The 12,518-nt window shown below is 37.1% G+C and overlaps 1 protein-coding gene across 3 annotated transcripts in view; it reads right to left on the bottom strand.

The window, feature by feature from the left end:
- Positions 1-12,518, bottom strand: part of LOC131072438 (probable transmembrane GTPase FZO-like, chloroplastic) — a 123,968-nt gene that overhangs the window by 16,834 nt on the left and 94,616 nt on the right. For all 3 annotated transcript variants that reach the window (XM_058008595.2, XM_058008597.2, XM_058008596.2), the window contains exons 6-7: positions 10,920-11,006; positions 10,293-10,733 (exon numbers count right to left, since the gene is read on the bottom strand). In XM_058008595.2, the coding sequence (XP_057864578.2) occupies positions 10,293-10,733; positions 10,920-11,006 (528 nt within the window). The remainder of the gene's footprint in view (positions 1-10,292; positions 10,734-10,919; positions 11,007-12,518) is intronic.

The raw sequence follows: 12,518 nt of genomic DNA, 5'->3' as shown, positions 1-12,518 counted from the left end.
CCTGAAGCTGTAGCAGCATCAAATTAGGATCTGATTTTAATGAAAATAGTCAAGTAAAACCTAATTCAGACCTGCAAACAAAATCCTAAACTAGCTGGTGACTTCGAATTGATCTCCAATTTGGCAAAATTGCCTTGGTATCAATGCGCTCTTGATATCAAATGCTTATGTTTTCACAGATTGCTAATGAAGAATCGCTGATATTATTGTTTTGATCGCTGATTTGCAATGATGAATTCGCTAGTGCTAAGGCCTTGATCGCTAAAGTTAAGTTCGCTGATCCTTAATAGATACAATGTCACTGCTTGTGATGGCAAATTCGCTGTCTTTGGATGGCAATTCACTTGGCAAATGAAAGATGCACTGAGTGTTGAATGAATTTTCCCTCCCTTGAATCAAAAACGCTGCCACTTAACAATGTCAAATAGCTACAAATGAAGGATAGAATGGGTGATTTATCAAATCAAACCAACAATCACATCCTTTATAGAGATGTAAGGGCGTGACTCTTAAATGAATTAGGCCAAGTTGGTCTTTTATTTAATGTTTTGCAATTTGATGTTTTAAGACAAAAGTCGACTTGCTTTACCCTTTCAAATTTGAATAAAAACGTGTATTTCTTAGGTAGGCCCTCATCTTAAGCAAAAGCGCTTTAAATGTCATCTTTATCGCCAAATTAAGCAAACTTGAAAAAGTTCGGACTTTCATTAGGGCACTGACTAAGCTAGATCGGGTTTCCAAGGGGTCATCGATTGAGATGCCAAGGCAGATCGGACTTTTTCTAGATGATTAACTGGGGACAAGGAAAGTTCAGACTCTTTGTACCCCACTGACTGGAAGAGTTCGGACTTCCAGGGGATCACCGACTAAGATGCAAACTTGTTGAACTTCCTTAATCTTCATTTCATGCCAGGATGCCTTGGATTGATCTTCTTTCTTCATTCTCTTGATCATTAACTTCAATATTTTCTTCCATCTTCGGGTGGGGGATTTCATCTAGCACCAACTGACATCAAAGTGAGGTCACGATTTTGACAGGGTACTGACTATGAAAGTTCATACTTTCACTAGGGCATTGGTTGTGCTCAAAGATAGCTAACTTCACTTACTCAATTGCCTCTTCTTCATTCATCTTTCTCAACAAAATCATCTTCATCTCAGGTCAGACCTTGGAGGGGTCAATGACTGAGCAAGCAAGAGATCAGGTTTTGAAGGCACTGACTGGAAAAGCTCGGACTTTTTGGGGGTCACTAACTGAGAGCTAAGGCTAGGCGGGGGATTTGGGGGGTCATTGACTGTGACTTGACTTACCCAAATTTGAGCAAAAATCACTCACCTTGCCAACTCAAAGGGTCCTTTAGTCGTTGTTTGAAGCCTTCTTTCATAGTCAAAGTCTCCATATTGCATCAATGATTTCAATCTCATAGTAATCCCTATGCTTGATTCTTCTGTCTCCATCTCAGATGATGATGATGATCAAATGAAATAATCGTTATATGTCGCTCATAGGCAAGGTGTTGAGGAGCAAACTCACTTAACCTCATCTCATCTAAAGGATCAAACTACTACCTAACCTAACTAAAACCCTAAAACTAGAGCAAAAGAGGGGGTCCCCATTTGTGATGGGGCAATGTGTGAAATGGTCACAACAACATCTAAGAAACGGTTTGAGCTTTTGAAAAGAAAAGGTTAAAAAAGCCTAACTTCGCCTTGCTTGATTTTAATGAAGTGTTTCAAGTGGATTGTGATATAGGCCAGATAGTAATTAGGGTAGTGCTAGGTCAAGAAGGGAGACAAATTGCATGCTTCAATGAGAAGTTGAATGAAGCAAAACAAAAATATTCAACTTATGCACAAGAATCTTATGCTATATATTTTAAGCATTGAAGTGAAGACAATATTTTCAGCCCAACGAATTTGTTTTGTTCACAATCATCTACATTGAAACTTATAAACAGCCTAACAAAGTTGAATCAAAAGGATATGAAGTGAATCAAATATTTGCAATTTTATCCATTTGCTATAATATGCGAGTCTAGAGTCGGGTCAACTCTGCAGAGTCCAAAAGGCTATGGACTCAAACTTAGCCAAGTCTAGACGAGTCTGGTCAGACTCAACAGACTCCCTGAGCCCCGAGGGTTGGACTTTTCTACACCCAATTAGAATAAAAAGTTAAGTGTTTTCACTTGACCAAAAGGTCATTACATTTGCCTCCCTACCCTACAAGCTCATTTTTATTGTTTGCAAACACAAGGAGGAGAGAAAAAGAGGCATTTGAGAAAAAATATTGAAGCATTGAAGAGAATACCAGTAGATTGATTGAAGAGGAGGTAGTGATTCTTGATTGTTTGTGCAAGTTAGTAGCTTGCATTCACGCATTTAAAGGAGCTAAAGGAGGTTGATCCATAGGCAAAGTGGAACACTAAGGTTGATGATCCTGTCTTCAGCAATGAAGACTTGGAATGGGTTGATCAGGTGGATCGAGTGGCAAGGGCAATAGCGATGGCAGAGGAGGAGGCTAGAGCATGAGGAGACCCATTGGAGGACCTCGAGGATGATGTGGATAAGGATGTGGTTGTCATTGAGGCTGAGCCTGAGCCTGAGACATAGGCAGATATCATGGTTGTTGAATCATCTAGGACCTATCTTAGGCGCACACCTAGGAGGGTTACGGGGTCGAGTGGTCACTGATATTGGCTCCTCTGAGCATTAGACTTCTAGGCTCTATATTTTATTTTGATATATGGTTTGAACTTTTGATGCCATGGATTTCATATTCCATGAATTTTGTAGACATTCGACACTATTTATATTTCTAATGTGTTATTTAGTTTAACTTATTTCCTTCAGCTAAAGCCTAAAATTTGCATTTATACTTATGTGATCAATGTAAACTTGTGAATGTGTTCAAACTTCAAAGTGGCTTCTATTTGATGAGATTGTTGTGTCTTTAAGGTTTAATTATTAACGGATGCATGAAACAAGTTTTAAATCCTTAAAATCTTTGAATTTCTTGGGTTTTTCAATTTGCTGAGTCTTGGCCGAGTTTTTGCAGAGTCCAGGCGCCAAGTCTGAGGTCGAGTCAAAAATCAGCTTGCCGAGTCTGAGCCAAGTCCAAGTCTTGTAACACTGATATATAGTATGTACATGTATATAAATATATATATATATATATAATGCATACATACATACATACATACATACATATATATATATATATATATATATATATATAGTATGTACATATGTATATAGTATGTACATTTATATATATAATATGTACATGTAATGTCCCCAAAAAAATTTTCCAACTTTTTTCCAGTTACAACACAACAAGAACACGTTAAGGTTAGGAAATCAAAATACAATAATGTTGGAATTGTAACCCTTCCACTTTTTGATCACCAAGTACCCAATATGGGAAGGTCAGAGCATACAGTGTTGAGGGGGTCGTTAGCTTCAAATAATTGGAAATATTACAATGCTTGGGCAGCAAGCTAGCCCCTTCCACTTATACAGTGGGTGACAGAAATACTGAAGAAATCACCTGGCGGTAAACTAGCTAAGGACAAGCCAAGAAACTGAAAAATAACAATCACTCAACCGCTTATCCAGTGGGAGGACTGGGAATGAAATTAACTCTACCGCTTACGCAGCAGGAGGACAGTAATACAAAATAAGATATAGGCAGCAAGCCAGCCTCTTCCACTTGTTCAGTGGGAAATGAAGAGCAATTCCAAATATAACTTGCTGATAGTACTACTATTCAACATTACAATAATTATCATGTCTGCAACAAAGGAAAATCACTTAACATAGTTGCACATATTGCTCAATCAGCTCCACAAGGTACAAGGGACTCTCCACACAAGGAAAACACTCCAAACTCAGAAATCTCTAAATCTGATAAACTCTCAGCACGCGGAAATCACACAGACCAGCAACACCAAATCCCACTAAAACACTCACAACTCCCTCAAATCTTAACCGAATGACATAAGACTAAAAGAATATGACTCCTGGGAGGTAGGTGATCAAGCCTAGAACAACAAACTACAACAAACTGACCCAAATACATTACACACGCATCCCAAAGCAGTCAGCCACATGGTACGACCAGCTAAGGGGACGATTTGCAGAAATAAAATCCAAGACACCAAATTAAGCTCTATAAACTCACAAAATGAATCGCCTAAACCAAACAGAGAGATAGAGGAAATACCCAGAATGAGAAGAATAACACACTGAGACTTATGAACAAAAACCTTATTCAACACACCACACAAACAGCAACTTGGACACTCTAAAGCACTTCCAAAGATCAGAAAACAATACATAAATCTGCAACATTATCTACAATCCACTCCTCTGAATGAAGAGCAAGCTCTGGCTTGACTAGTTGCCATATTGCAAGCAAGATATCAAGCAATGGCTAGGATGTAAGCGTTCCCCGAAGCTTCACTCTGCATTTTGACAACACTTCGTTATAAATTTGCTCAAAGATAGTCTCAAATGAAGGCCAAGGCACTTATTTATAACCTTCTCCCAAATCGAACCTCCTTTTTCCTCCAATGTGGGACTAAACAATGACATTCAAATTCACTTTAATTTGCATTTCATTTCATCCCTTTCACCAAGTCGTCCCATTTTGCCTAGATAAGACACTTTATTAAAATGCAAATAACACATAATGTGAGCGCCCAACATATAATTGAGAAAATGACTTTCATATAACTTAATAAATCCCTTTAATAAATTGTCCATATTGCCTTAAGTTATAATCCAACTTTGAACAACATTTTCCAACAAATTGACCCCCTCAAGGAAGCAAATATACTTCATAAAAATATCAATAAAGTGTGTTATGGCGTCCAAGGTAATAAAGTGAATTATTTCATAAAATTAACTTATTTCTTTTTAAGGCGTCCATCATGCCTTATAAATAATTCACTTATAAAATATTTTTCCTTAACCATGAAGTCGCCCAACATAAGCTCAAACTTGCCAAAATAGCTCCAAAAATGCTGGAAGACCAACTGCTCAAACTGACCTGCCAGAAATAGCCATCTAAACTGACCCACTAAAACCCTGCTAAAAATAGCACTTACTAAAAATAGTAAGTGTGTCCAAAATTCCAAATGCATTTTAACCACATTCTAAGTAGCTGTCACAACTTACTAAAAAGAGTAAGTCCAAAAAATTCTTCGGATTCGTTTGCACGTCACACCATCACGAGGCTCTCTGAAAACCTAGAAAAAATAAGTTGTTCTTGCCCCCACTTACTAAAAGTAGTAAGTTCGGAAAAGTCCTCAAATTCAGTTGCATGTCACACCATTGCGAAGCTCTCCGAAAACCCAAAAGGAATCCAAAATCAGAATTGTGAAATTCCAACATGCAAGCCACCAAAAATGCCGAAACATCCTCCTAGAAAATAGGAAACCCTAATTCTGCCTCTGACTAACCAACGAGTCTCGGAATTGGCCAACAGTCCCCAAGACAAACTAGAGCGGAAAAGGGGACATTACAGTACACGTATGCATTATATATATATATATATATAGACATACATATAATGCATTTGCAAGGAAAAGAAATTATGATTTTTTATGTGAAAGATCAGCTGGTGGATTAATTAATAGATCAATAGTTTAGGTTGGATATAATAGTGGTTTATCAATTGATTGATTAAGCTACAACACTTGTTCATATCTCCAACTTCTTTCTAGGTAACTATTTTATGATTTTCAGTTTCCGGTCATCTATTTGACGAAAATCTCATTTATAGAATACTGAAAAAATGTATTAGAAATTGATTCAAATATAATTGAAAATGAGTCTTTCCTCATTGTAACAATCTAGAACGGATGCCATCGAATTCTTTCTTTTCTGAATATTTTTATTGTATTAGATCCTTGGATAGTAGTACCATCGGATCCAATATTATTTTCTATCATTCTCTTCCTTGCATGGCACTAACTGGAATTGAGTGAGTTAATCTGCCAATTTTGGCCTTGACGCAACTTCATTTACACTCACTATCAACCAAGTTGGCTCAAGCAATTCTATGATTGTTTTAAATTGTAAGTTGCTTCTCTTGCCACCAACACTTCTCAATTATTTTCCTTTGTCCTCATTCTTACATCATATGCTCTCACCTTGCATATTCTGAGAACTAGGAGATCAGAAGAGTAGAATTGAGTTTATTGCAAAATAAAATATTAGGATTTGAGATAGCACCCTATAGGGGTTAGTACATTTTAAGAAATCATTTATTAGCAAGATGTTCTGGCATCAACCTAGTCACATGCGTATCAATATCAAAACATATCTAGATTGACTCAAAAAAATCACAATCACCTTAGGAAAAATTTCAAACAAAAAAATTGGTTAAAAAACCATTTGGAGAAGTTCATTTGCAAGAAAGGTTTGCAATACTACATATTGAGCAAGCCCACTTTGGCATGCCCTAGCTTGCTTGGAACCCTAGCTAACCTTTTGAATTTACTCAAAGTAGTGAACCTAATGGTTCTTTGAGGCCTACTAGCAAGTACAAAGCCATGCATATCATTGTACATATGATTCATCTTTCAAAGATGAAAATATCAAATGAGCAAGAACAACAATGGACATTGTCAATAGAGCAATAGAAGCAACAAGAATGATCCAAGGGAGACATTGATGGGAAAGATTGAGAATGGGCTATTATTGAAGACGAAAGAGGTATGATAGATGAACTAGTCATCGGACCTAATCTGTAAACTGTGTGAAATACTTCCAAACAGCTGATCAACAAAAATATACCTCGTAATTGGCTTCTCACAAACACCACTTAGTTAATTGAGTTAGCATTATCAAACATAGCTCCACCTAACATGCATGTAATTGCATTCACTTATCATCACCAACATCTGAAAATTGTGAGACAATGATTGGGACAATGAATTTAACCTAAAGAAACCCTATAATGGGAAAAAAATCTTGTAATAGGAGAAAAACTCCTAATCTCCCTTATCAACCAGTCAAGTCACAATATGAACAACCAAGTCCCACAACCATGTACAAGAGCATTCATAACCTACAATGCAAGATGCAGCTCCAGAAAACTTGCTCATTGGTGTCAACAATGTGTAATAACTTTTCTCTAAGCGGAAAACATGAATGCCAACCTTTGGCTTATGTCCAGACTCCAAGCTACTTGATATAGACCTCCACACATCCATCTTGCCTCCAAACATGAAAACCAACGCATTGATGTCAAAATAAAATATCAAAACCCTTCCATTCCAACCCTCTATTTGTTATGGAACAAACTCATTGGTTCCTCTAGGGAGCGAACATGCACTTTCCATGATCCTACTCTCATGAATTTTTTAGGGAAATTGCAGAGTTCACCATGCTATTTCTTGTGACTATCGATGTAGAGAAGTGTTTTCCATAGTATTGATAAGTTTACCACCTATAAAAAGCAATGATTTTGCCAAGGTTAGAAAACTGCCTAGATTTGAAACCTACACACAAGTTACACTTCAACCACAAGTTGCTTGAGATCATCTTAAGTCTAACTAACTTGTCCACAAGTTCCTCATTCTCTAAAACCAATGAAATGCATTACCCTTTATGTTGGTGCTTCTGAAGATGGTTTTTGACTAGTAATGGACCCATGGTATGATTTTAACATGGGTTTATTTTCAAATCATACCTCCCCAATCGGGAGGAAGGACTCATTTGGTGATGGAATTTCCTCCCTACATCCTATTTAGGGCGCCATTTTGTTTTGGGTGGAAGTTGCCCTTTCAAACCAAACAACCATGTTTCTTGCGACCCACTCCATATCCACCTCTGATTCTTTTGGAGAATCACATCATGATTCGATTCCTCCAAAGGACTTGGAGTGTAATTTTCAACTAAAGGTAACACCAACTCTTCCTCCTCATCCAACATGGAGAGCTCAAACATAGGTGTTTTACCAACCTACTCTCGTATAAAAAAGGGTCCTTACCTTAGAGATTTCACCATCAATGTTGGTGCTTCAAGTCTATCTTTTACCATGTACAACCAAACTATATTACCCACCTTAAACTTATGTTCAATGCATTGTTTTTCATCTATTTGCTTGTATCTTTCTTGACTACCTTTAAACTTCTTTTGCTCCTAAAAAAGCATTTGTCTAATACGATATCAATTTCTTAGCATTCTCAGCCTCTAAGTCAACATTACTCCCTTTTCTTGTGACTATCCTACAACATCAGGTAGGCGTGGAGGTAGGTAACTGTAACATGTTTCAAAAAGAGAAAGATTTGTCAAAGAATGTTTGACCTAGTTGTAGGAATGTTGGACGTATACAAGACTCCCATCCCAATCTTAGGATGCTTCATATTATAGCCTTGAAGCAACCAAAACAACTTTCTATTTACTACCTTACTCTATGAGTCTATCCATCTATTTGAGGATAGAAAATGATACTTCTCAATCAGCTAGCGATTTTGTCCCATATGGTTTACCAAAATTCACTAAGGAACCTTGAATCCCACTTTGATATAATACTCTGAAGCAAACCAAATTACACCCACACATTTGAAAAGAAAATTTCAATAGTATCCTCACCCATTAATGTCCTTTTGCATGGGATTGAAAGATGCATCTCACTAAACCTACCAACCACCATAGAGAGATAGCCATGCCCTTTTCTTGTCACAAGAAACCACCTACAAAATCCATTGAAATGTTTTCCCATTGCCAAAGATGGGATCGGAAGTGGCTGATACAATCCAAACTTTTAATTACTCGGCTTGCTGACATGTCATGTCTCCTTTTTTGAAACTGGAAATAATTAAACTATTAAATTCCCCTTCCCCTACCCCTTCCCCTACCCCTTCTCCCTCCTCTGTCCTAGCCCCCACATCTCCCCATCATTATAAGGAAATCAATATAATTTGATGGAAAACATTGAATGGACAGATATTAACAAGTCTTTGTATCCTTGCTCAAGCAACAATATTTGAGTAAATTTCCATTTTTCTTTGGAAAGGAGAAAACCAATACAAAGTACAGAAAAAAACATAGAGCATCCTAGAAGGGAGGTTCTTCAGAGTAAGGTTGTTTTCAGTTGTTAGAAGAAAGGATAGCATGCTCTCATAGGATGAATTTTGCAAATATGATCTTCAGATGAGGGCAACTTGAAGCATAAATCACAACATTTATAGGCCCCCAGAAAGGAATAAATCTCCTTCCAACATACTTCCTTCAGACTTTTTAGATTAATAAAAACATTTAATTTGCATTCTGCATCTTTTCTTCTAATAATTGTGCATGTGCAGTTCATTTGTAAGGAATGTGTCACATTGAGAATTAAAATAAAACTTACAAATGAATAGTTTGTCATTGACCGATAGATCAACAAGCTGTATTCATGTGTTGCACAATCCCTAGTTGATCTAAATTAGAACAAGTATTAAGGTACACATTGTGGGTAGAAATTGATTGTGCAAAAGATGCATGCAACTATGATATAAAATACTAAAATGAGGAACGGATTACAATGGATAACAAAAGAATGGTTTACTCTAAGCTCAGTCTGCTCACATGAGATACTTCTAATTAGGGCCTTTGCCATGTGTACCTTTGGTACAGGTGCCGCACAATTCATGATAATAATGGTTAAACTAACCCACAGCTCTTATTGCTTCTTGTTTGGGCTATTGGAGATGGACTAGTGCAAGTTCTTTATGTGTATCCATGTAGTATGGTTGCTACACACGGTTCTAACTTTTCAGTATGGTGTTTCTGGTCACGACCATGTTTATACATTTTAAAGGGCATCCTATGGTTCTAAAGTCTACAACAAAGAGGAGAAACTTTGAGCACTCATCATGACCTCACCTTGATGAAAGAGGTTCTATGACATGTATATGCAGTGTTATGGTGAAGTGTGGAGCTATAAAGTAAGCTTCTTCCCATACCAAGGGTATCACTATTCTAAAGTAGCATTGATGATTATGTTTATGATATTATAGCACTTGTAGTGGTAAATAATAATATAACACCTTACTTACTGGTGCAAGTTTGAAGGATTATTACACAATGAAGCTTATCAGATCATTCCTTCAAGTAGGGATACAGTCTTGCTCAGCCATTTTCCTAGCAAAATGTATGTGTGTCTCTTTCACATAAAGAATGGGGAGCTCTTATAAATGGCATTTTCACTACTTGAAAAATGCATTTAACAAATACATAAGAAAAAGCTATTAAAAAAATACAAGCCTCCTGACAAAGAAAAAAATGCACTAACATACCACAGATAGAACTTTCTTCCTCCATGAGAAACTGTCATTTTCCATTAACTGTTGATAATGCTTCAACTGGACAATACTCTCCTTTATAGACATCAAGTCAGCATTCACGTTTGCACTTTCTTCAGATAATTGTTTTTCTGTTGCAGCCAGCAAGGTTCTGGCAATACCCATTGGGGTCTCCAATTTAAGTCTGACTTTCTCTGCTCCTCTGTCACTGGATCCATCAAGAAAACTGAATATGAACTCTTCCAGTGCTGAAAACCCACTTCTTACCCAGTTTGGATCCTTTGAAAGAACTTCTAGGTCAACACCTCCATCCCCTGCCATTGCTGCTATTTTTGCTTCTAAGGCAGAACGTGAAGAAACTGGATATAGTATTACCTGTTCTATGCTTAACAACTGCAGTATATTGTCCTTCACAAATCCCATGGCCTCCTCCAGCTGTGAATAAAAGATCCAAACCAGAAATACACATTTTAGAAATTCAGTGTGCACCATCCTTCCTAGAAGATTTTAAGTATAGGGAGAGGGGAAGTAATTTAATTTATCCAAAATAAGTATAATTTAATTTCTGAACTTGAAGCATAGTATCAACACCACACCAGGATGCAGGATAAAGTTGACAACCTCTTTGATATCTTTGAAAATATCTGACTTGTTTAAGATGAATATTATTTTTTTACCCCATTGGCGAATGTAACGAAGAAAATTCACCTGTATTTAGACACAAATAATATGTCAGAATAAGATCAAAAGATACTTTGCTTGAAATAAAACAGAAATTGTAAAAGAACTAATTATTTCATTAGCCTCTACATAACTTAATTGCTAATGACTCTTTAAAATCATTGAAAAGTTCACTTTTAAATTCAATATGTAGTCAGGGCCAAAACTGAAATAACATCACCATACATAGTGCTGTTTACAAAATAGGATAGTTTGACATTCAACATGAACAATATAACCAATGTATGATCTTGACATTAAAGCTGAACATGAGTACCTACAGAATTAATGGTCCTCTTGCTGCTACAGGACTGAGAACATACCAAAATTACCATCAAATACTCACTGAAGAACTAAAACAGGTCTGCAATTTAATTTCAGTCACTCAAACACCAACCAATACATACCAATCTTCCTTCAACCCTTCCAAAGGCCCAAATAAAGTCTTCTGCAACTGGTAAAGGTCTGAAATTGTTAACAGCGGTATTTCCCAAGCTTCGTATGGCTGTCACTATTAACAAGGAACTGCAATCTCCTTTAAATCACCTACATAAGACACCAAACTGCCTCTTAAAGAGCTGTAACAATGAGTCATCAAGTATAGGTCTGCAATAGTGAAGATAAGACCTCCCTCACACCACTTTTTACTCCTCCAAAACCCAACGTAGCCAACTGAAGATGGGCACTACCTCCCAAAGGGACAACTTCAGCTAGAAAATTAAATGCAACAAGTTTTGATCTTCAACAAAACTTGGGAAGAGCATCTGCAGCATTTAGAGGAGGTCTTGAGCATTTTGGAGAACAAGTCTTTATATGCCAAGGAATCAAAATGTGAATTCGGCATGACAAAGCTTTTATACCTTGGCCATATCATTAGAGCATACGGGTGAGAGTGGACCCAGAAAAGATTAAAGCCATCATTGAATGGCCAACTCCTACTAATCTCACTCAGCTCAAGGGTTTCTTTGGTCTGTGCGGTTTTTACAGAAGGTTTGTAAAGGTTTTTTCACAGACAACAGCTCCACTAACGGATCTAACGAAAAAGGGATCCTTTGAATGGTCTAAATCAGCTCAGAGGTGCTTCGAACACTTCAAATAGTAAATGTCTTCTTGTCCAGTTTTAGCACTTCCTAACTTCACCAAACCATTTGAGTTACAATGTGATGCATTGAGAGAAGGGATTGTTGCAGTATTGATTCAGGAGAAATATCCTATAGCCTTTGAGAGTAGGAAATTGAAAGGGGTAGAGAAAAGCTACTCCATTTATGATAGGGAGATGTTGGCCATCATGTATGCATTGGCCAAGTTCAGATCATATCTAGTAGCAAGCAGATTTATTATAAAAATGGATCACAATAGTATAAAAAACTTTATGAATTAGAGGGATCTCAATGATAGACAACAAAAGTGGGTTACCAAGTTACAGGCATATGGCTTTGACATTGAAGGGAAGAAAAATGTGGTGGCCGATGCACTTTCACGGAGACCACACATAAGTTC

This window comes from Cryptomeria japonica, chromosome 8, assembly GCF_030272615.1.
Source record: "Cryptomeria japonica chromosome 8, Sugi_1.0, whole genome shotgun sequence".
Taxonomy (NCBI): domain Eukaryota; kingdom Viridiplantae; phylum Streptophyta; class Pinopsida; order Cupressales; family Cupressaceae; genus Cryptomeria; species Cryptomeria japonica.
Note: the sequence above shows the minus strand (reverse complement) of the source record. Positions and strands in the feature narration are given on the sequence as shown.